The sequence below is a fragment of the Panicum virgatum genome, chromosome 5K (genome assembly GCF_016808335.1).
Source record: "Panicum virgatum strain AP13 chromosome 5K, P.virgatum_v5, whole genome shotgun sequence".
Lineage (NCBI taxonomy): Eukaryota > Viridiplantae > Streptophyta > Magnoliopsida > Poales > Poaceae > Panicum > Panicum virgatum.
The window spans coordinates 11195878-11219964 of record NC_053140.1 but is presented as its reverse complement, the minus strand read 5'-3'; the positions used below and the strand labels follow the sequence as shown (position 1 = coordinate 11219964).

The following is a 24087-nucleotide window of genomic DNA, read 5'->3' as shown; positions in this document are numbered from 1 at the left end:
AACCAACAAACTGCCGGGGCGGAGTCCGGAGGCGCCACATGTCCCGCAGGCGCAAGCGCGGGCGCGAGCCTTCCGCTGGAAGACTCGCCCACCCACCGCATTCAATGCGGGTGGTTGAGCCGTGCTCTACCACTGCGGCACGCGGGGCAGCATTTGTCAGGCCTCACTGTAGACCGCATATTACCGAGGTACACAGTGCAGACGCATGCGCCGCATCCGCGCAGAGCCCGTCTGTCGCATTAAATGGATACGACGGCACGACACCTTTTCATCATAGCGCCTACGTCGCAAGCTACACGGCCGTTCAGCTACGCTGCAGGCAACGCCGCAAGCTACACCCTGGCGCCGTTTCGACAAGACAGGGCGTGGCTATGCCGGACGGAGGATTCCCGCGGGCAGAGCAAGGAAATCCAGGAATGAGATCTCCGACGCCTGCAATGCCATAATGTCTGAACAATATGTCATTTTATATTACATCGTTGGGCCCACCTGTCGGGGACTCAACGGCCATGTACGCGCCTCACTTGAGATATAAAAGGGAGGCGCTCGCAGCTCACTACAGACTCAGCTCTAGACACGCGAAGACTCTCACAACACAAGCTCGGTTTCACTCCGAACAACCCTACTCCCAACCTCTTGAGAGCGCAAGCAATACAACGCACAGTGGACGTAGGGTATTATGCTCCGGCGGCCCGAACCACTCTAAACCTACTGTGTTCATCGCGTTCTTCCACCGAGATTGGGCTAATCCCAGCTAACCCCCGAGTACTCACCCTCTGGGTTTAGGCGGGTGCATTACGCCACCCGGCTGTGGATTTTCACACCACGACACCACAATATGTTTCGTACAATATGTTTCGTGGATAAAATTATGAGAGGACCCCCCCCCCCCTATTAGCACATGACTTCGTAATTGTCTTAGCATACCATAAATTTTGAAACGCATGTATAACACTACTACTGAAGCTTGGGCGTGTCACAGGAAGAACAAATAATATTCTAGATGGGAAAATTATATGGCTTTCGATGGGTTTCATCTGCTTGCATAAGATACATAGATTGCACAAAGGGCTAATCCATGTACCAATACGATGTCTCTAATGCTTTTTTACCAGTTCAATGAGCTGTTTTTTTTACCAGACCCCATGCAGGAAATGAGGAACTCATCCAGTCGCCTTTCGTGAATGTGGTCGGCTGATGGGAGTGGTCGAGTGTAGATGGAAGCGTGCAGATGAAGCAGCAAAAGCTTTAATCATGCAGAGGAGCAGCTTTTGCTTCCTTTTCCCCCCTCTCGATCGATCCAACGAAAATACCATCGCCAGGTTGATCCGCACCTGCATCGACTTGTCCTGACACCATCACCGCCAAACTGAGTGCAATGCGCTGAAAAGTCCCGAGCTGCAGGTGACGAACTGGCACCGGTAAAAACGGGCTTCATCCGGTAAAAAACGCTTGTTCAGTGGAGAAAAGTCGCATCAACCTCTTTCTTTTGTTTGAAATAAACTTGTATTAATACCTCTTAAAATTTTGTTGGCTTTGACGCCAGGTAGCAGGTACATGCTCATCCAGCACGCGCACGCAGGACACGCAGCAATGATAAAAAAGGAGCTTTGGCTGGTTTCTGGCTGGTGGCCAAAAGGTCCATGGCCCATGGGATGGATGGTCGGCAGGCCAAACAAAAGAGCTGACAGCGTCCGTCCCCAGACGTCCAGACGATCGATCGACCTGCAGGTAGGTATAGGCTAGTAGCAGACGTCATCCTGTTTAGTTTTTTTTTTTGAAAGAACTGTTTAGGGTTTAGCGGTCTAGCAAACCAACACACGCAAAGAAGAACGGGCTGATCTCTGGCAGGTATCATCTAATTTAATGTTAAATATAATAAATCAGGCATCCCTTCCAACAGAGTTGAGATGGCCGAGTTGGTCTAAGGCGCCAGATTAAGGTTCTGGTCCGAAAGGGCGTGGGTTCAAATCCCACTCTCAACATCTCTTATTTTTTGCCTCTTTTTTCAACCTGATTGGCATTTAGAGTTAAAATAAATACTATGAAAAATTAGCATCAGCGTGGTCGTGCCGGAGTGGTTATCGGGCATGACTAGAAATCATGTGGCCTTTGCCCGCGCAGGTTCGAATCCTGCCGACCACGGTATTTTTAGCTACCAGTTTTTTTCCCGTTGTTCTCTCCTTTTTTTTCCCGTTGTTCTCTCCTTTTTTCATTTTGTTTTTCCAGCCGCCACATTATTTCAACGATGTTTCTTGCACTCGCACGTATTAGAGATGGATCAACCAAGATCCAAGAGACTGACTGAGCAGTGAGCACCCAGCATGCCGTCACCAACAAGCCAAAATCAAGGTCGTCCTTCTAGGTTGTCGATCTCACACCATGATTGGAACGTCACAAATGACAATCATCCATCGCCCTCGTCCATTCACATGATGGCATTGTCACAGGCGACTGCTACGCTGGAAACACTCTAAAGAAAAAATATTTGATGCAGCTTGGCTTGCTCAAGCTGATACGCCCATTTTCTTTAGTACTCCCTCCGTTCCAAAATGTATATCGTTTTTAACTTTTCTAGATTTATAGTGTTTACTATGCACCTATATATAATATATGTCTAGATACATAACAAAATATATGAATCCAGAAAAGTCAAAACAACCTACATTTTGGAACGGAGGGAGTAGTAGGCAAATAAAATGATTGTTGGTAGTCTTGTTAATCTTAAATCTGTCACCCCAGCTCCCACAAAGACATGTGTGCGTATGAGTGTTCATATCTGTACTACTCTCTCTGTTTCAAATTATAGGTCGTTTGACTTTTTTTATCTCAAGTTTGATCACTTGTCTTATACAAAAAATTATGCAAAATATAACTTTTTTTTGTTGTGGATTGCTTTATCAATACAAGATCTTCAAGAATGATTTAAATTTGACAATATTTGTACAATTTTTTTGAATAAAACGAGGAGTCAAACTTAGGATAAAAAAGTCAAAATGAACTACAATTTGGAACGGTGATGGTAGAGTATAGTAGTCTTTTGAGCTACTATAAATTTACGGTTGGGACTCATTCATGGATGTGTATTGGAACAAGATTTGAATTTTATATGTGCGTGTCAAGTTAATATTGATTCTGGTTGAAGGTACGAAGATGCATCCTGATTCCTGAATCATTATGGTTGGCAGTATAGCTGCACACATTTTTGTATGAGGAAGAGACATTTTTCTTGGAGTTTTCTTGGTAAAGGGAATTTATTTTGCCCATAGTAACGCATGGGCACATACCTAGTGTAAATAAAAAATTAGAGGGAGTGTGTTTCTAAAAGAGTTGAGTGGGACTAACCTGCTAGGGATTTGGAATTCAGAAATTGTTTCAGCATTCAACTTCGTGCAATCCTTTAAAACACGCTGAAGAATAAAGGAGAACTATGGTTGTTTTCCCTCGTTCTCCTCATTTTATCGCTGAAAACGTTTGACCTTCAACTTAAACTAAATCCATCTGTAAGCCTACTAGCTCAGTTTCATCGGAGCTTTCGGTTAAAACTAGACGGATTTATAAAAGCAAAGCAAACGAGTTTCTGAAATCAAACATGCCCCCACCCGTCTGTCCCATGGCAACGCCCCGTCGTCACTGACGTGTGGGCCCTTCTCGAGTCAGCGGAGCGCCAGCGCTTGACCTCCTGTGGGCCCCGCTGTTTGTTTAGGACGGCCCGGGCTGCCGGTGCGTAGGGCAACCCCTCCTCCCTGCTTGCTCGGACTCGGAGCGGATCGGAGCGGCCGCGGTCGGGGCGTGTGGCTGCCGCTGCGCCTGCTATTCTCCCGGCGAGCCCAGCGACGCCAGCCACACCCCGAGCGAGCGGGGGAGAGCGGGAGCGCGTGGACGCGGCGCCCGCCTCAGCCTGGGGGATCGAGGGGGGCCGAGGCCTTCGGTCCCCGCGTGGCGCCGCCTCTCGTTCCGTTTCCCAGCCGCGTTCCAGGTGAGGAGGAGGGGTTCCGTTTCCCAGCCAGCGCTTGGTCGTTTTGGCAGTTTACCCGGTTTCTTCTTCTTGGGATTTCATTCACGAGTTTGTCCCCCACCGTCGGTTAATTTCGGATTCGCGTGCGTTTTTGGTTGAAACCTAAATGACAGGTAATTCCGTTCTTGTTTCTTTCCCTAAAGATTTTGGGCTGTCGATTTTGGTTTGATCAGGGACCTCGCTTGCACGGTGGTTTATTTGATGTTGTTTCTGGAGAGATCCCGCGACGAATTTTTCAGAGGAACACGTTCTTAGATGTTCATGCGATTTGTGAACTCGTGCTGATTTCGTACGGTTTCCCCTAAAAATCCATTCTTTCTCTTACCACAAGCATTCCGCCCACAAACAATTTCATCGCCTCTCGCATTGCTGTGTCAAGATCTGCTCGAATTAGGTTAAATGGTGTACAGCTTTAAAACTAATCCTTCACGAAAGGGGGGAGAAATATAGAAGGAAACACGAGAATGCATTTCGTTTTCGTGTAAAAAAAAACCACACCTTTTGATGCCGAACATACCTTCTTTTCCAATTGGAAAAACAATGCCGTACAAGAAAGAAAGAAACCGTCCTTTTTTCCATACTTTTTTGGTGCAATTGCGGTGTTGATAAGAAAAGCAAAGCCTTCCCCTACCAGTTTTGCTTGGTTTTTCTCGCCGTTTCGATTTTGTACACGCATTGGTTTTCGCCTACTTTCTCCATCCGGTGGTCACTTCCTTCCAATTTAGTGAACTAGATCCTCGTGACCTGCTTTTCAGGAGGCCGTGAGCGCGAGGGATGGAGCACTGCTATTTGAGGCAGCCGCTCTCGAGGGCTGAAGCCGTGCCCGAGAGGAGGTCCAGGTTCTGGCCGATGGATGTGCAGCCGACGCCCCGTGCCGAGGTCATCTGCCCTCAGCCTCGCCGCGCCACCCGGATTCCATTTGCTGTGGAAACCGTGAACAAAGCCAGCCCCAGGACGAACAGGTTAGTTCTTTGATTATCTTCTGTCTTCCATTGTTTGCTGTAAAATAATCAAGAGGTCCAGCTGTCCAGTCATCCGGTGGCATGTCTGATGGCGGCAAAGATGCAAATTCTTGCTGTGAATGTCCTGGTGTATGTGGATCCAATTAGTTTTCATCGGGCCTTCATCCATGTACTTGATTATAGCAGCGCTTTGGGGGGCACCATGACAGAAGTATATGAATTTGAATGGTGTATGGGTTTGCTGTGCAATTCTAGACATATACGCTACACAAGTGCATTGTGCAGTGTTAATAGTATTATAGAATTGACATCCAAATGCAGGACTTTTCTTATTCTAGGCAGAATAAAGCTCAATTTGGTAAAATATAATAGAAAATGATTCACTACACCACACGTGCTTGTCGTACAATAAAGGGTACTTGTACGAATACGACATTATTTCTGGTTTGCTTTGGCTGAATTACGAAAGAAATCCGTTACAAGGGTAACTGCCTGCCTAACGGTTTTAGTTTCTTCTGTTGGATTTATTCGATGATAAATTGATGACTATTAGTCTGGTACTGATCATGACGTTCTTTGCTTAACCTTTACTCCATGACTGCAGTGCATTCCCATTGTACAGATCAGACTCCACTTCTGATATACTTGATCTTATCCTCAGTAAGGTAATTATATAAAAGTCCATTTGTTGATTGAATGAAAATAACATAACTCCCATGCATGATCTAAATTGATATCCAACTTTCTGTTTTTCAGAATGAGCCAGATGGAGACTCGAGCAGCCAGGTGGGCTTTTTATGTGGCTCGCCTCCCGTACGCACTAACAACCCTGTCATCCATGATCCACAGTTTGGTAAAAGAGTACCATCCTTTTCTCCTTTAGTGAGCCCCTACGGCAAAATGCCAGCAGGAAGAGTTGAAGTAGGTTCTCCATCTTGCGGGGCTAGAAGCAGCCCAAAAGTAAGAATCGAAGGTTTCACTTGTGGGAACTCAGAGACCCACTATGCACTTACCTTTGTCTGAGCATTTAGTTGGTGTGTTCCTGATTTTGCTTTCAAGACTGCCCTTCGCTCCTTGTGAATCACAATGGCAGTGCAGGATATAAGTAGTACCTTTAAGCTAGCCTGATTAGAGTTGCCTTTGCCCTTCTAATTGTGGCATTTGAAGCTGCAAAGTCGCAGTGAGCTGTAAGATGTATATAAACGAGGTCCCCGCATATGTAACCATATGATGTATGTGTCTAGTAAACATAGTTGAAGTTCTGGTGTTTGATGATGATGAGCATGTGAATAGAGCGGTTTTTGCATTTGAAAGCAAGATCCAATATGAAGGTTATGAATTTATCTTGTTTTGTTTCACATATTCACATGAGAGAAGATTTTGCTAACTATCCCGACAAATTTTATTTTGATGTTTGATACGCTTATTTGTTACCATAGCATTTGCCCACTGCCACTGGATATAGAGCCTGAATTACAGTACATTTAGTTGTTCTCTGTGGCTCAGAGCCGGCCTGTCGACGTCCTGTTACTTGAATGGGGAAAATAATAGTATGCAGTATGGAAAATCGATTGATCTGACAAATGCTTGCGTTACAGTCATATATGCAGAACCATTTGCGCATAAAGTCTGTTTTCTGAAAGAGATAGGCTCTTGAATGGAGAAAAAGACCACAGTTGCCAAGACAATGAGGTTTACAAGGAGACTTTAAACAAAAACACAACAGTCCTGGTACCGGCAACAAATTATTTGGCCACATGACAGTTCGTTTTAGTTCCAGCCAAACCGTGGCTAATGTAGCATTACTTAGTCTTCACCTTTTCTGCTCGAATTGCTGCACAAATCTTCTTCCAACTCCTCATGGCGATGAGCGTTGGTATCCAAGTCCAGAAACTGTTCGCGCCAATGAAATATGCCCAGAAGTAGAATGGACTGACCCAGAAGTTGAAGCCATCCAAGTATGCGGTGATGAAGTAAACCAAGCACCCGTAGAGCTGGCCCAAGCAGACAGTGAACTGGAGAATATGGCTGTAGGACTTGCGGGATGCAATGGCATAACTGCAAACACCAAACTTGTGGTCAGATAGAACAAAAACAACATTATGGATCTAAAGTACACGATCAGCATCTACAAAAATCATTAGTGCAACTCTGTCAGACTACAATCTCATCATTAGTGCAACTCTGTCAGACTACAATCTCATCAAATTTATATGGCACATAGATCATTGCCATATGTACAACTACGAAGACTAAGATACATCTACAAAACACAGAGACAAGAACTTCACCAAACATTTCATCTTTGGAACAAATTCACAAGAAGTTATAACGACAGTACATAATGATGACAGTGTCCATGTTGCTGTGCCTTTGGGCTCGGTAAATTTAATCTGTGCAAAAATACATGAAAGTGGAAAGAGAAACTTTGTGGATACATTTAACTAAGAAACATAAAGGCATTGTCATCTCATAATAACCCTCAAGAAATCAATCTGCTAAACCAATCAATGATTATGTTTTGCAAAAATTAATAACAATGCCCATTAAATTGAGGGAGCCACAAGTTCACATATGATACTTTTTGCAAGCACATTAAGCAGTTCACACTCGGAGACCAAAGATCATGTTAAAATTTGTATTGGATACTGCATTTAATCGAATGACGATCACAAATATTAAGTCACACCCCATTCTTTCACTAGTTCTCTGATTTTTTTTTTGCCTTGCATTTTTTCTTAAATACTTATGCAGCTTAAATGTTATCTTGGTGCATCTGAGACTAGCTCGCCGAAGCAAATATGAACTAGATGCATGCCAATTCAGAAGATGATGCTCTGACATATAGATCAATCGCCGACACACTACCATCAAGCTCCCTTTTGCTTTATTTGTAGCATGGTATGGTCACAACAGAGAGCCAATAGCCTTATAGCCATGGTACTATATGATCTGAATGGGGCACAAATCCGTTGCAGACTTGCAGCACCATGTTTCCAATACAGCTTGGCTAGCAAAAAGGATATTCAGAGAAGCAATGGCAACTGCTATAGCTAGAATACACGTCTGAAAAATGCATTTCGTGTATATCGTAAAAGATGAGGAGCGAGTCATACACTGCAAGCAGAGATGCAGGGCCTTCCAACACAGCTGTTATCCCTTCAACTGTGACGGTTGCGGTGTCTCTGGCGACATATCTGGAATCCCCTTTGCTGTACTCTTTCCCTGGACAGGGCATCACAAGCATTTGCTCTGTCAGTCACAGTTTTGCTTCGGAATGATGCTTGAGTAACACGCAGGGGTCCCGGAGAACTTACAAAGTTCGTCGAAGTAGCTGGGGTTCTCGTTCTTGAAGAACCCGGGGGCGAAGACGAAGGTCCCCTCGATGACGATGTGAGTGAGGCCGGTGAACGCCCACCAGCACATGAGCAGACGGTCGGTCTTGGATAGTCCCCGGCATCTCCCTGCAGGGCCAGCACTGAAATTTGCAGATGCGGAAAAACAAAAGAAGTGGAAAAGGACGGGATTTCGAAAATTGAATTCCAAACTGCTGACTTCAGTACGGGTACGGCGACTGAAGCAATCATATTTAAATCGAGGCAGTTACGCTAATTATTCGCGGAGAAATTGCTAGGAGGAGGGGGCGGGGTCGGTGGGCAGCGGTGGGATTCAGCGGGGCGGAGGAGCAAGAAGAGCCCGAGAAATGGTGGGTTTGAACAAGGAGCAGGGTTACCGCACCGGAGATGAGCCAGATGGCGACGAGGACGAACAGCGAGGTGCCCAGGTAGGGCGCGAGGATCTGGCCCTGCGACAGCTGCAGCGGCACGAAGCCCGGCAGCTGCAGCTCCGCCGGCGCGTAGGGGTGCCCCATTGACGCCGCCGCCGCCTCCTGGTCCGCCGTCCGCGAGGCGACGACTGCTGCGGCGTCAAGAGAGAGAGAGGAGAGGTCGCCTGGCTGCTGCTGGTGCTGGACCGCGGCGCACGCGGCGTCGTCTTCCTTATAAATAAAATAAAAGAAAAACACGCCGCCGGCGCGAATCGAGTATCAGATCGAGATCAGAGTCGGATGGGACATGGGTGTGATGGGTGGCGACTGGCGACGCCGTGAGGTAGACCGTTGGAATTTTTCAATGAGGAGCGCCGCGCACGAGGGGCACGAGGCAAGTTGCCAATGATGAAGGAGCGCAGCAGGAGTCCATGACACGTGGGCCCGAGGTCGGGGTAGATGCGGAGCAGAGACTACGGAGCTGGATGGATCTGGTTTTGGCTCGTGACTATGGTCCTGGTTCGATGGACTTTTGTTGAAGTCCTTAGGATTTATGGGAATTTTAAACTAAACAGGTGGAATTTTTAGAGATTTTTTTTTAGAGTAGAGACTTTTTTGAAGAAGATCCTCATGAGGAGCTTTTTAGGGACTTTTTTCTACAATTCCACCTACTGCCCCCTACCCTATCTGCATGCATGTAGGGAGAAGGGGTAAAAATATCTTTTGAACACACCATTTAATGAGGTTTAGTCTCTTTAATCATTGAAAACAAACAAGGTGGGACTTTTTTTAGACCCAAGGTCTTTTAGAGGGGCTAGAGTCTTTTATAAACCAAACAAGGTCTATATGTGAACCGGACCATTGAAGTTGACAAACTATCAGAAAATCACGGTAAATTACAAAATAAAATTACATTTTTCATCTCAATCGGAAAAAGACACTTTTGTTAAGTTGAGCAATATTTGAGCACAATAGTTTCGAAGCACAGTTTTCTGGGTTTTTTTTGGGGAAAGTTTTCTGAATCTTTTTTTTTTTACAAAGGAAGTCAATGCAGCATGGACGGTGCACATTGTTTGATTCAGGCTGTTCTGCTGCTCCCTGTTATATGTCTGTATTGTATTTCGTTAAAGAAAAGAATTACAGCACATTTATTCTTCATTCCGTGCTCGGTCAGCTCAACATAAGAGTGTCCCTGCATCTCATAAGGTCATATGCAAGTAGTATGCAACTAATTGCACAACAGTGACAGGATCTTTTCAAAGGATGGCTCATGCTGGAAGAACATGTCGATCGAGGCTAGGGTTTTGAAAGAGGAGATGCAAGAGGGGTTAAAAAAAACAGTGACAGGAAAATGCAGTTTAATTTGCAAAAGGTACAATGGGAATATGGGGTCTGCAACAAGTTTGAGGAACAAATGATCTGCCCATCATTTTACAGTAAGTATCATTATCTCCAAACCAAACTACCGGCCAAGGCAGGATCATCTGATCTTCACCTTCTCAGCTCGAAATGCTGCGGAGATCTTCTTCCAGCTCCTTGCCGCAACGAGCGTTGGTACGACAACCCACGAGATGTTTGCGCCGACGAAATACGCCCAGAAGTAGAATGGACTGGCCCAGAAGTTGAAGCCAGCCAAGTACGCGGTGACGAAGTAGAACAAGCATCCGTAGAGCTGGCTCAAGCTAACGGCGAACTGTAGGATGTGGCTGTAAGACTTCCTGGATGCAATTGCATAGCTGCAAGCAGAAAACTTGTGGTCAGAGCAAGACAAGCCGTATGCTATATTAGTTGCAGTAGTATTTCGTGTCTGGAACTCTTTTTTTTTTAAAAAAAAAAGTTTATGGAAGAAATTCCAGTCTTGATCATTCACAAGCGAATGCGAATGACTACAGCCAATCGTGTCTGGAACTCTGGATCAATTAAGATCATGAACACATAAAAGGAGGAAACAACTGAAACACTCATCCGGAAATGCATTCTGTGTGTTCAGAAATACCAAATGGGAAGCAGTTCTTACACTGCGAGCAGGGATGCAGGGCCTTTGAACCCGATCGTTACCACTTCGAGCGCGAGGATCGCGGTGTCCCTGGCGGCGTACCTGGAGTCACCCTTGCTGAACTCCTTAACTGGGCATCACCTTGCTCCGTCAGACACCGGCATGATCCGAAATGGTAACCGATGCAGCGATCTTGGGAGCGCCGGGGAACTTACAGAGTTCGTCGAAGTAATTGGGGCTCTCCCTGCTGAAGAAACCGGGGGCGAGGAGGAAAGCCCCCGCGAGGAGGATGTGGGTCAGCCCGGTGAACGCCCACCAGCACATGAGCAAGCGGTCGGTCCTGGGCGATCCGCCGCCGCCGCATCTCCCTGCAAGCGCAACGCGTTCGCCGCCGATTGGGATTCGTACAGAGCGAGGGAGTCCAGGAGGGGGGCGGATCTCGAGTGGCACGGCGGGCGGTGGGGTTACCGGAGATGAGCCAGACGGCGAGGGCGACGAGGAGGGAGGCGCCCAGGAACGGCGCGAGGATCTCGCCCGGCGACAGCCGCTGCGGCACGAACCCCGGCAGCTCCAGCTCCGCCGGCGAGTAAGGGTGGCCGTGCCCGCCCGCCATAGCCTCGCGCGCCTTGCGTCCAGGCCTTGGCGCAGGCTCGCTCTGCTACGGCGTTGGAGTAGGGGAAGACGGCGATGTGAATGCGATGGCAGACGAAACGAGGATCGTCGCCTGCGGCGACAGAAGCTTCGTTGCTGTAACAATGGGACGCGGCGGATCGGATGAAGATCGGATGACCGCAGCGCTGATGGACGGAGACGGATGGGGTGATTGGGTCGTGGAACTCTTGGTGGCGGTGAGCTGGAGCTGCCGAGCCGGGGAATCGGGGAGACGGGGACGACGAGGCAGGAGCGGGATACTCGCAATGTTCGTCTGTATAAAAAGTCGGTTGACTTCGCCTAATTCAATATTATTTTGTAAGAAAAAATAATTTTAATTTTTTTGAAGTAAAAGAAAAGATAATTTTAAAGAGTGGAGAAGTGCATTGATCTCAATTCTGGAGCTGTTTTTTTTCTCGTATCGAAGGATTTAATCTTTTTTTTAAAAAAGTAATCAGAGGATTTAATCAAGAAAATACTATGCAATGACCACACAGACTGCACGGCTCTACCCAGGGCCTGCTTTATTGAGGTTGAGGCGCAAGTAAGAATTTTAATCGAGTAACAAGCATGTTTTGCCTAATTCCCCCCACGCAAATGTTTTAGGATGCAAGTTTTAAATAATATTTATGCAAATTTTATCTAGAAGTCAAGTTTCAACCATGTTTCAAGAAGCTCCACATCTCATATGAGCTATGTCCAAGTTCTAACTTCTTCTAAGAAAGCTTCCAATACATATCAACTTTCGCGAGAAAGATGCATCAACACTCGTAACGAAGGCACGCAATCGTGGAACTATTATTAACATAAGTAAGAGAAAATTGCTCCCTAATGTCATTATAAATAAATTTATATTCAATTTAGACCAATCTCAATGGGAGTGTCATAAGAGTTTTATGACATTAAATTTCCTGATATGACAGCCTTATTATCAAGAGAGAGGATGTGGAGTGTTATGAAATGTGAGAGGAGTGTTCTCACCGTGACACTTCTCCGTCTCGGTTATCTAGTTCACAATATTGGTGACTGTGTCAACCGCACTAAGACTTTTCTTAGGGCTCCTCTCCACCCTGTCCATAAAAAAGGGATTGTGTGAGAACACTAACTACCTTAAAAATACCCGCAAAAAAAACTACCTTAAAAATACTATAAATTATTCCGTTCATTAATATGGTTGGAATGGTACACAAACACAATCAATAGATGGATTAAAAGGTAGGATTATCATAGCAACTACACCTTCTCTTTGTTCGAGCTCGCTCAATTATGAAGTGCCGAACTTAAGTCTATGTCAAGAGCATAAATCTAGGTGGTTTAGGATGAACAGGTTGTTTGGTTGCAATCCTTTTAGCCTATCTAGTCTAGGCAGCAACGCAACCTCCAAGCAATCAAATCATACAGGATTCAGGAATAGAAAAGGTTAAAATCTCCAAGAAGTATTAAACCTATCTCCAAGCGGCGGCTAGAGCTGGACAAAAAGCTCGTGGCTTGTCAGCTCGCTCGGCTCGACTCCGCTTGGCTCGTTCTAACTTCCAATCAACCCGAGCAGATAATGTTGCTAGTTAGTATAACGAGCGAGTTCGAGCTGCACCCAAGCTAAACGAGCCAAGGGCTATCAGCGCTTAGCAGGCCGAGCAGAGCAGTCCAACAAAGTCTAGACAGCCCAGTAAACAAACCGGCCACCACGGTAAACAAACCGGCGGCGGCGGCGGCGGCGGCGATGGAGAGGATCCCAGCGGCGTCCGCCATGGACTGGAGCATCGACCTCGACAGGGGCCTCCGTTCCCGCCACCACGGTAAGCTCAGCAGCCGCCCTCCTCCCCCTTTTCTTTCCTCTTCCCTCTATTCCCTCCTTCACCTCGCTCCCGTCGGCCGCAGCCACGCGCGTCCGCGCCCTCGACGCCGCCGGCCCGCGCCTCCGCCAGCTCTGCGCCTGCCCCGCCGCCCCCGCGCCCGTCGCCTCCGCGTTCGGCGTCCTGCCCGGGGAGGCGGGCGTCTTCGCGGAGACCATGCTCCTCCGCCTCGCCGCCGAGTTCAGGAGCGCCGGCGGCGCCACGCGAGCCCGCGTCGTCAGGGTCCTCCTCTCCGCGGCGGGGGCACGCGGCGCGCTGCCCGGGGCGTGCGTCGCGGACCCCGACCAGCTGCTCAGGAGGGTCAAGGCGGTCTACGACGCAGGGAGCGCGCGGGACAGGGCGCTTGCGCTGCGCGTCTTCGGCTGCCTCGCCGAGGTCGCCAAGGACAGCGTGCATGTCCGCTCGCTCATACTCTCCAGCTTGGGCTCCTCAAGTGCTCTAGAGGTTCGTACCTTTTTTTTAACATTTCAATGAACCATATATGCCCAGACAAACTTCCTACTTGATGATTGGGTAACATGTGATTGCTATCAAGTGTTTGCATTTTCTAATAGCAGGGGGGTATCGGATTTTAATAAAGATTTACACATGTATGCCTGTCCATTTGCAGGTCAAGGCAGCACTTTTTGCAGCTGGTTGCATTTGTCGTGTGTCAGAGGACTTCTCACGGATAATGCTTGAAGTGTTCCGAAGATTGATATGTTCTCGGACATCAGAACCACAAGTTATCATGGCAGCAATTAAGGCTTTCTCGAAGCTTGATTGTACGTTGGCTGTTATCCGTAGAGTTCATGAGGTGTTTATAGATATATGTTTGTTGCTTAAAGATGAAATTTATTAGTTTACTTTAGTTTTGGTCAATATTTGCGCCTGCCTGTTTAATCTTATGCGTTGACATGGTTGTTCGTACCTACACATTGAACTAAAGTTGTCTTCATGGCCAAGATGATGCAGATGTCAATGATTAAAATTACCAATAACTGATACGGGGGATTGGATGGTCTGAAATGGTGGGAATGGATAATAACAAGGATAATGCTGCATTCTGCTTTCACATTCCTAAAGGAGCTTTTCTTCATATTTTTTGGATGCTCTTTATCCTTGCTGAACTTTAAGAAGTGATTTTTTATTGCTATCCTCGCAGGTTGGAAAGCAGATGATTCTAGGAACACTGGAAGATGTATTCAAATCTGAAATGCTCTATTCACTCTCAAGATTGGTGTCCAAGTCTATCATTTTATTCCGCGACCAGGTAATGCATGCAATGTCAGTTGTCCCCGCAAACTCTGTTGCCTGTTATAGTGTTATGGCATTGTGTTCATGTTGCAACAAGCATATATTTGTATTTGTTCAAATAAGTCATGAAGTTCTCCTTGAAGTGATGTTTGCAAATTGCAACATTCAATGAGCAAGAATCAATTTCAGTGATATATGGTTCCAAACTTCTAATGGCCATCCCATATTTCCTTTTCCAAACATTATTAGTTTCCTGTACTTTATCCTTTAGTTTCCTGTACTTTATCCTTTGTCACTTTACTGAAAGATGGCTTCTGCTTCCAAAAGTAAAACCACTGCTAGATAAGGTTTAAATTATGTATAAAAAAAAAACTCGACCCGCGAGGGGCAAGCCGCCCCCCGGGCATTAATGTAAGAAGAAGGACCTCTCACGCAGGCCGAGAAAACCCCCGAACCCCTGCCCCACCCTTACACAGGGGCGCCGTAACCCATACCGTAACCTGTGTGAGAGCGGGCCGGGGTGAGCCGGGACCTATTTCCTACATGGCGTTCATAATACTTGGATGTTACCTGAAACGTCCTCCTGTTCTTTAGCACTAATATTTGTGCCGTTGCAACTTCTATGTTAACATGAAAGCTATCCATTTATCTAATGATCCGGCTAAGAGATCCTGGTAGCTAGCAATGCTCCATACACACGAACATTCTCCGCTTGTTGATTGATTTTTAACTAACTTTATTCCTTTGGTCAATATGTTATTGCAGGTGGATTTACTGTTACTGTTTCTGAATCATGATTCCACTCATATGAAGTCTACGGCGTTAAAATGCATGTGTTTTATGTTTCACAGACACACCTACCATTTTCCGGTTATTAGGACTGTTCTTGGCAGATTGTTGCCACTAATTGATGATGTGGATTTTTCACTTGACTATAAGAGCGATGTGTTACGGATTCTGCAGAAGGTGATGATTAATTGCCTCTGTGCTTTGTGATTCCTCATTTTCCTCTTGTTATCTGATTGGATAATACTTTTTCAGATTTTCTGTGGTAAAGCGTCAGGCATTCATCATTTAAGTGGTTCTGAATTATCTAAGCTTCTTGTGGCTGCTGAAAGTTATTTACATTCTTCTTCCTTGGAGATGCAAGGTACAGCTCTAGAAATACTTGTGGAAGTCTTTTGCATTCTCAAGCAAGCGTGGCCAGATCTGAACATGACCACTCTTAAGGGTTCATCATTTGCATATGCTGAATGCCAAGGAGTAACCAACAACGTATCACTAACTTCTGAGGAAAATTGTATGAACAGAGCGCTGTATAAGATCATAGCAATGATTGTGAATTATATTTTATCTCAGGTCAATCAAGTAATCAGCAGCGAAAAGAAAGAAGTCACTAGCGGAAACATCTGCACGCCATCTGAATTGGATAAGAAATACATAGCTCCTTTCAGACTTATGCTGAAGCTTGTCTCATGCTACCCTTCTGCTGCTACTGTTGCTCTTGGTGAACTAAGAGGCCTGGTAAAAGAACTATCTCAAATTAATGGCAGTAATTACTCTGAAGTTGCTGTTACCTCTGTTGAACCATTCCAGACAAGTGTTGCTCTTGAGGAATTGAGCGCTTCAAATGGCAATGCTGAACTTTTAGCTACAAGTATTGGAGCTTCTCACATTGAAACAGACATTGGTAAGGGAAAACCGGATCCCACCAAATTTGATTGCAAGAATAAAAAGTCCATTACACATGATCTCACTCTTTGCACGCTCAAGTTTGCAAATGCCTGTCACAATGTGCTTTGTAAAACATCTGGTGCTAGATACAATCTTCATGATAGCATTAAGGGTCTAATTGAGTGTGTCCATCAGACTGACTCTCAATATTGGAGCACATATGAAGCCTTCCATCTGATAATTTGTGCTTGTATTGCTCGGCATACTTGTAAACTAATAGATGGTAATCAGGAATTATGTGGTTCAAAAGAGGAGCCTAATTTCTTCTCAACGCCTTCGGTTTGGATAGCTCAGGAATTATGTGCACTTCGAATGACCAAAATGCTTATAAAAAAGCAGAAATACTGGGAAGCTTATAGGTCTTCTATGTACTGTTGTTGTAAAGGTCTCTGGTTCACAGCTTCCTTTGTCTTCAGGAAACTGGCAGATGCATTTAATCCAGGCTCTTTCAGTTGTTGGATCAAATCATTGCTACTTTTTTCTGCTGGGGAAATTGAGATGAAGCTATTGCTTTTTCCCTCAGCAACTATAAAGTTAGTTGGTGAGCTACAGATAGATAATGATCTTAGTGAGGACCTTTACTGTGCTGAAACAGACTTTGACAGTATTCTCAGTGCATCTCAAGAGTTGCATGATCACCAAGCAAAAATCACTGGTATTTGTGGCAGAACATGCTTAGCTAATGATGCCCTAGAATCAAATGCCTCCTCAGATTTTGAATTCTTTTTCCAGAGATGGTTCATTAGTCTCCGATCATCATTTCTTGAGATCTTAACTGACATTCTTGGTATTCTTAGTTCAAATTCTTCTGCATATGAAGGAAGAGAAGAACATCTAAATGTATCAGGAGAGCTTATCCAAGGCCAAATACTTGCTTTGGCTAGTTGCTCTTTAAGACTAAGTGATCTGGCAAAGAGTTATGATCTCCTTGCTGCATCCCATATGGACATGGATCGTCATAGCTCCAGTAGTTTAGCCAGGCTTGCTTTCATGTGCTCACTTTTGGCATTTTGTACTGCATATTCTGTGGATTTCTCAAGAGCATATAATGATGTAGAACCGTGCAAGCTTCCGAAGAGGTTTTCTCATGCTTTAGTCCTACAAGATTTACATGGAAGAGTAGATGGGTCAGACAGGCAGATTGTTTCCCAACTGCAACAATTCATGCCCACTTCTTTTGATGCACAAGTCTGTTTACAGTCCAGTTTACGAATGGACTGTACAGGTATTCTCGAAAAGGATTCTTATTCTCTTTGCCATTTTGCTGTGGCATCTTTGCTTCGTGCACGTGGAAATGCTAAATCTGATGGAATGACAAATAGAGCGGACTGTTTATATTCTTTGCATGAAGGGTTGCAACTTCTGTCCATCATTTTGCAGAAGTTAATGGAATTGCCTTTTGTGGTTCCCAAGTATTTCTTCAGAGTAAGGTACATATTTTGTTTCTCTGCATTGATAACCAAATACCATTTTGACCTACTAGCATTTGTTTGGTGATTGAGATATGTCAGCTTCTAGCATTTGTTTGATAATCTAATACCATTTTGACCTATTAGCATTTTTTTTGGGGTATATATGCAGGCCTTGCCTTGGTGCTGAACTTTACATGTTTGTTTCAAATCCTGTTGACACAAGTGGAATGTCAGTAGAGCCTGGTTTCCAGTTGTCTCTGACCCTTGGCATGCAGTGGAAGCGCGTGTTGGAGAGAACCGCCATCCGCCCCGTGAAATTGTACTGCATTCTAGCTGCAAGCTCGACACCCTGCTTTGATGCTGCAGGAACAAGAAGCAAACAGTTTGGACCGCAGAAGACCTCTGAAATTGTTGAGCTTAATGCGAAACTGCTGTGGTACATAAAGAGTGATCTGAGGAAGGGCAGGGATGAGAAGGATTCCCAGTCTGGCTCCGAGATGGTGACGGCATTTGCATGCTTCGAACCAGCTGATAGCGGGCAGGGATTTTCGGCTTGCCTGCTGGATGTCTCCTCATTCCCTGAAGGTTCGTATCAGATAAAGTGGCTCGCGTGCTGCGTCGACGACAGCGGCTCCTATTTCAGCCTCCTGCCTCTGAATGATGGCGCTATCTTCTCTGTCCGAAAGTCCTGACCGAGCATTGTTGTAGAGCATATTCACTCTAGAATTCAGAACATATGATCTGGTACCATTGGCGGCCAACCTGCATTGAGAAAGGAAAACTGCTGAATTGCTTCACAAGGCCCGAACCTGATGCTATCTGCTGAATTCGCTGCCGATCTTCAAGACTTCAACTAAGCTGCTGTTCTAAACAAGCACTATGTTTCTGCTCGAAGCATTGACATTAGTGCAGTGTAATCTAACTCCCTTTTTTTCTTTTAGAATCTGGGGCTAGACGAGTGCTCTAACCAAGTAACCAATGTCAGGTCTTAGTTGGAACTTGGAGCAAAGTTGTAGAGTAATTAGAAAAAAAACATATTCCAGTTCCCCTTAACTTTGTGCCACTCGGATGGAGTCGACTCAGGCCCTGTTTAGTTCCAGCAAAAAAAATTTGCGTTGGAATTTTACTAATTTGAAGTACTAAATGAAGTCTATTTACAAAATTTTTTGCATAGATGGGTTGTAAATCGCGAGACGAATCTAATGATGCTAATTAATCCATAATTAATTAATAATTAGCGGATGGTTACTGTAGCATCACTGTTTCAGATCATGGATTAAGTAGGCTCATTAGATTCGTCTCGTGATTTACAGTTCATCTATACAAAAGTTTTGTAAATAGACTTTATTTAGTACTCTATGCATGTGTCGAAACATTCGATGTGACGGTTTTTTTGTGTTTACGGGGTTTATGGGGTGGAAAATAAACAGGCTAGTCGGTTGGGCACTTTTCGAGTGCCTCTTTTTTTGTTTCAAACTCGCCACGCCGGGCTGGCACCTGTCTATGGAAAAAAATCCCGTGAGCGCTGCGCGCACAGGGTGCTGGGTGCGCACCCCCTTGTGGCGTGCAACCATTGGACGTCGCCGGACGTGTGGGTCCCGAGCGCGGCTCGCCATCGCGCGCTGCCTGCCTGCCCCATCGCGCGGCTCGGCTCCCTCGCAGGTTTCGAGCCCGCTCGTGCACGAACGCAGGCTCGCATCGCATCGGCTTCGCTTCTTGGGCAAACTACAGCCATTCATACAAAGCAAATTTCTCACAAAATTTTTCTCACAAAATAATTCCAAACTTCCTTAAGCATCACTGTGGTCAGGCAGCACAGACTTAGAATTTTCTTTCAAGTCTGGCGCCCAGGATGTGCAGTGCTGAAATCAATTTTTGGAGCTCTCTTAAAATTACTTAATTCCAACATCTAGCTCAACAAATGAGAGTACAAGTTCACCAATATTCATAGATCCCATTTTGCTACTGTGGAGCCAAAGTTTATATGCAAAGTTGCTCAGAAATAATTTTCAAAAACAGCTAAATGATGTTGTTTCATACTTTACTCCTGTCCCCCTAAATCTGGCGCCCAGTGCTGTGTTTGGGAATACATGAGCAATTGCTGCTGCCATTGCCGCGTCTTGATCTGTCAAAAGTCATTCCAACTTTAGGTGCCATCTCAGCATATTTATCAACCACATCCTGTACAAATAATTATCAATTAAAGGTCTAACATAACAAAAAATATTAGATATTGTTTGTGAAGTTTGTTACTTTTATTTTACCTCATTTGGTACTTCAATCTCCACTGCTCCAACATGTGGTATTTGTTGTTCCTCTTCTCCACGATCACAAGCAACATCATGATTCGCAGAAGGAGCATTTAATCTACATTTGGAAAATTGATAGTGAGGTGTAATAATAAACCCTAACGATCATGAGGGATCGCAGGAGCTTCCTCAGGGAGTAACAACATGGATCAATAACCAAGACATGGATGGGGATCATGATGAAGCGAGGAGCAGCCACACAAGTTACCTGAGGATCGACGATGACAGAATAGCTTGCTCGCGATCACCCAGGGACGTCGCGGGCACGCCGCCTTCTGCCCCGTCGGTGGCGTGGCCGTCGCCGCCTACTGTTCCGTCGACGGCATGGCCGTCACTGCCTTCTGCTCCGTCCGCGGCGTGGCCGTCGCCGGGTAGGGCTTCGCAGCGCAGCCCTTCTTCCATAGCTGAGATGGCTCCTATTCCGGCGCTACTGTTCCGCCGTGGGCAGTAGTGCGGGGAAGACGAATCGACGGCGGACGCCTGGAAACCTAGGTCACGATAGCCTCCCGCTAGCAGGCGGAGCCGAGCGCTACGAGACGATTCAGTTCGCAACAAGACGATTCGCAGGCGGAGCCGAGCGCTACGAGCCGCGCGAGGTGTAACACCCTAGGTGTCTGCACAGTAGTTGTGTATATATTATATGCGTCATGTGCGTGAATTGCTTGAAAAAGGACATTTTTGTAAATATAAAGGTTATATGTGTAATTATGATTTTATGCAATGTCCTTTCTATAGTTATATTTGAATAGATTGTGATTATAGCTTTTGTGGAGGGTGTTTTTGCAAAATTCAGTGAATTTATTGCATGGCAGCAAAATTTGCTTTTAAGGCTATGTTTAAAGTGAAATTGCATTGAATTTGACAAAATTCCTGGAATTCAAAATCCCTCTTATGTTTTAAAAATTAGCTCTTGAATCTTTGATCAAATAAATTTTTGCACAACATCAAAGTTGTAGATATTGAAAAATTGAACAACTTTCATGTTGGGCACTTTTCCATCTGAGCACTATATTAAAAGTTATCTTTGATTTACATCTGGGTCCCTGAAATTTTTTGAATTTGCGAACCAGCCCTTTTCTTCTTCCTCCTGTCTGCTCTTCTGTTTCCCGCCGCCAGTGCCGTGCGCCGCCCGCCCGCCGTGGGGAGCTGCCCCCGCGCCACCTCCTGCTTGCCTGGTAGCTTCTACGCGTCGCGCTGCACCTCCACCGCCCTCCTTTGCCTTGCGCTAGAGCCACCCCGCTCTGCCACGCCGCCCAGAACCGCCCCGAGGCCGCCACTGCAACGCCGCCGTGGAGCGCCCGTTGCAGAGCCCGCCGCCCTCATCTCTCGCGCGCACGAGCACGACTTCTACCCCCGCAAGCTATTCCTCTCCTCCTTTCGCCTTTTCCGTGCTCCCACGCCCCAGAACAGCGCCGCCGGCCCGCTTGAACTCCGACGAGCTCACCCTCGCCGTCGAACCCACTCCTCCGCCCTTCCCCGCCCCAAATTAACCCCACCAATAGTTGCGCCTCGACTCCGCGCAGCTCCCAAACCACCTCCCCTCGCCCAGTCCTCACCGGAGCGCCGCCTCCGCCGTTATCCTCCACCGCAGACCCGCCCTGCTCCGTCGAACCTCCGCCTCTGAGCCCCTCCCCGCACCCCAAGACCACCCTGAGGTGCGCCTTGAACCCGTGAAGCTCCCACACCCCTCCACCCTCGCCGCCGGTGAGCCCCTCGCCGGGAAACGGCCGGTCAAACCCCGCGCTCCCCCTCTGACCCGGCCCAGGGACCTCGGGTTGGAAGAAACAAAACCCCAGGGGGTTATTTGAGTAGGCCGTGACTCAGTTGAATAGTGCTCTAAGGACTTCTTTGAAATTTCTAGCTGCAAACTTTGAAATTCAGTAGAAATTCATAGGAATTTCGTAAAATAGCAAATCTTGATGTTCTGGAATCCTTGTGTAAATATATTTGCAGTAGAACCATAATATGGTAGGTGTTTGTTGCAAGTTTTTGCTGTATAAATGGTTTTGTTTCACTAGGTACATAAAGACTAGATGTTTTATCTTTTTCTTAACTAATGTTTGAAGTCTTGTACTGTAGTGAAATTTTTATGATAGTTTGTTATTGTAATACTAGTGTTTCTATAAATATTTAGTGGTCAGTTCTCAGGTGTAGCTATTTATTTGATTTGATCCTTGTTTAGTAGACTTTAATTTTGATAAATAGTTTTTGCTGGTTATAAATCATGAAAATATTTCTGAGTGATTGTTTTGAATATTTTAGCTTGTTCTTGAAGTTTGAGCCCTAGTTCATGACTAGAACAGGAGCTAAAAATGAATCTTGCTAATTTTATGTCTGTTTTGTTTATTTTCTCATAATTATTTATGTGTAGATAAAATCATGAAAAATTCACAGTAGCTAACTCATCCCTGTGTAGGTCTCCTGTTAAATTTTTAGATTCTTCTTTCTTCTAGTTTAACCTGTATAATTCAAACTTGTTCTAGGTGTTGTCTGAATGAATGATTTTTTGTGAATAAATGGATACATGTTTTGGCATGATTTTTACAGGGTAGCTTAATCTGTTCATGTTCTATTTAGGGTAATTTTTCCTAAATTTATTTATGTTTGTGCTTTGAGTTGTTTATTTATTAGCAAACCATGAATTACTTGTTATAGGAAATCACCCCCACTTGTTTTTGAAGTTAGTAAACTTCATTTGCGCTGTTGATCAAGATGCCTTCTGTGGTTAGATTTGTTATTTAACTACTCTATAAACGATTACCCATGTGTGTTTATAATGTTGTTCTTGCATTACATATAAATACGACTACTTTGTCGGACGGGACGTACGAGCTGATCCCGGAGTCTGACGGAGGTGATCTCGAAGCTCAAGTGAACACTGCTGAACTAACTGAAGTCCCGGACCAAAGTTCGGAAGAACCTAGAGCTGAATTAGTTAGTGACTACCGAGAAGGCAAGCCCCGGACATAACCTATATTTCAAATTATTATCATTTACTGTTATTACTTGCTTATGCATTTACAGTTCTTAGGATTTGAATTGAAACCCTAGATGCATGATCCTAGGAACCTATGTACTGAACACTAGACCTGAGTTCGACTACTTGCTAAGCTTATAGGACCGGTAAAAGTCGAGTGATTGCCTGTCACTCGCAAGCTTTATAGGAATTGCTTGTTTACTTTCTGTTATCAATATAAGGACGACGGACGGGGTCGTGTTCGATATCATGACCTTTGGTGAGACCCCGTCTGTGTTGATGAACTTGTTAAGGTCGCGGTGTGTGGTAGCGGCGGTTAAGTTTTTGAAAGTACTAGCCACATACCGTAAATATGGTACGCGGCAAGCCTAGTAGTCGATTGGACCGGGGAGTGGATATACCTTTCACTCTCTCTTAGGGATAGGTTTTATTTTTATGTTGCGCAACACTACGACTTCTAGGGACAAGGTTCGGCCTGGAGCCCTGTAGTCGGGGAGAGTGACCCTATCCACAAGCCGGAAAGAAAAGTCAACGGTTGTTTGGAAACGACCCGACGGTGTTCCAAACGTGTGTGTTAGGTTTGCCTTGCAAGGTTGAATTTCGATTCAGAATCGTCCGCCTCTCACGATGAAATGAAACTGCTTGATCCCTTTGCCACACAGAGTAATAAGAGCAATAATATAATTTATCAATCTTGATGTTTGCTTAGTTTTCTACCATGATTGGATAGTAGTTGCTTACATAGAATGGTTAATCAACTAGAATCTTGAAAGCTAAAACTTGAAAGTAAGGACCTACTCTTTATTGCTTTTCAGCAAAAGGAAAACCAGAGCCTCACAAAACCTTGCATAGTCTAGTTAAGGTGGGCTAATTATACCCGTGGACGGTTAAGTCTTGCTGAGTATTAGAATACTCAGCCTTGCTGTTGAAACCTTTTCAGGTATGAGTTTTGAAGAGCAGATCGCTAGCTTGACCTACCCATGCTCTTTGCCTCCTGGCTGGTCCGTCGAGTGGGATACGTCCTCGGCCGGCAATGACTTTGACGAGTGATACCAGGCTTGGGCTAGCCTGGTATACTTTTGCGACATGTTGTAGCCGTCGTGTTTTATCTTCCGCTGTCTAAACTCTGAACTTATAGTTATGGCTTGTATAACTGTTTTACTGAAGATGGTT

At 45.4% G+C, this 24087-nt stretch overlaps 4 protein-coding genes and 2 non-coding genes across 8 annotated transcripts; 4 read left to right on the top strand and 2 right to left on the bottom strand.

The window, feature by feature from the left end:
• The first annotated feature begins 1904 nt into the window (after positions 1-1904).
• Positions 1905-1985, top strand: TRNAL-AAG. Its single transcript has one exon. It is a non-coding gene; the product is annotated as a tRNA-Leu (tRNA).
• Positions 1986-2063: 78 nt separating this feature from the next.
• TRNAS-AGA lies at positions 2064-2145 on the top strand. The gene has a single exon. It is a non-coding gene; the product is annotated as a tRNA-Ser (tRNA).
• A 1607-nt stretch (positions 2146-3752) lies between these two features.
• Positions 3753-6323, top strand: LOC120706292. 2 transcript variants are annotated; one of them, XM_039990905.1, is made up of 4 exons: positions 3753-3979; positions 4774-4980; positions 5585-5645; positions 5737-6323. In XM_039990905.1, the coding sequence occupies exons 2-4, from the start codon at positions 4793-4795 to the stop codon at positions 6001-6003; spliced, it is 516 nt and encodes a 171-aa protein (XP_039846839.1). In that variant the 5' UTR covers positions 3753-3979; positions 4774-4792; the 3' UTR covers positions 6004-6323. The 2 variants fall into 2 exon arrangements, with proteins under 2 accessions (XP_039846839.1, XP_039846840.1); XM_039990906.1 differs by lacking the exon at positions 3753-3979 and adding an exon at positions 3986-4131.
• A 228-nt stretch (positions 6324-6551) lies between these two features.
• LOC120706291 (probable 3-beta-hydroxysteroid-Delta(8),Delta(7)-isomerase) lies at positions 6552-9076 on the bottom strand. The gene is made up of 4 exons (XM_039990904.1): positions 8719-9076; positions 8298-8444; positions 8097-8205; positions 6552-7038 (listed from the first exon to the last, which is right to left on the bottom strand). The coding sequence occupies exons 1-4, from the start codon at positions 8849-8851 to the stop codon at positions 6783-6785; spliced, it is 645 nt and encodes a 214-aa protein (XP_039846838.1). The 5' UTR covers positions 8852-9076; the 3' UTR covers positions 6552-6782.
• A 902-nt stretch (positions 9077-9978) lies between these two features.
• LOC120706290 (probable 3-beta-hydroxysteroid-Delta(8),Delta(7)-isomerase) lies at positions 9979-11650 on the bottom strand. Its single transcript, XM_039990903.1, has 4 exons — positions 11211-11650; positions 10958-11110; positions 10764-10872; positions 9979-10482 (listed from the first exon to the last, which is right to left on the bottom strand). The coding sequence occupies exons 1-4, from the start codon at positions 11353-11355 to the stop codon at positions 10227-10229; spliced, it is 663 nt and encodes a 220-aa protein (XP_039846837.1). The 5' UTR covers positions 11356-11650; the 3' UTR covers positions 9979-10226.
• Positions 11651-13096: 1446 nt separating this feature from the next.
• LOC120706289 lies at positions 13097-18681 on the top strand. 2 transcript variants are annotated; one of them, XM_039990900.1, is made up of 7 exons: positions 13097-13189; positions 13272-13690; positions 13857-14042; positions 14391-14498; positions 15248-15448; positions 15524-17646; positions 17798-18681. In XM_039990900.1, the coding sequence occupies exons 1-7, from the start codon at positions 13114-13116 to the stop codon at positions 18318-18320; spliced, it is 3636 nt and encodes a 1211-aa protein (XP_039846834.1). In that variant the 5' UTR covers positions 13097-13113; the 3' UTR covers positions 18321-18681. The 2 variants fall into 2 exon arrangements, with proteins under 2 accessions (XP_039846834.1, XP_039846836.1); XM_039990902.1 differs by lacking the exons at positions 13097-13189; positions 13272-13690 and having other exon boundaries at positions 13864-14010.
• The last annotated feature ends 5406 nt before the right edge of the window (positions 18682-24087 follow it).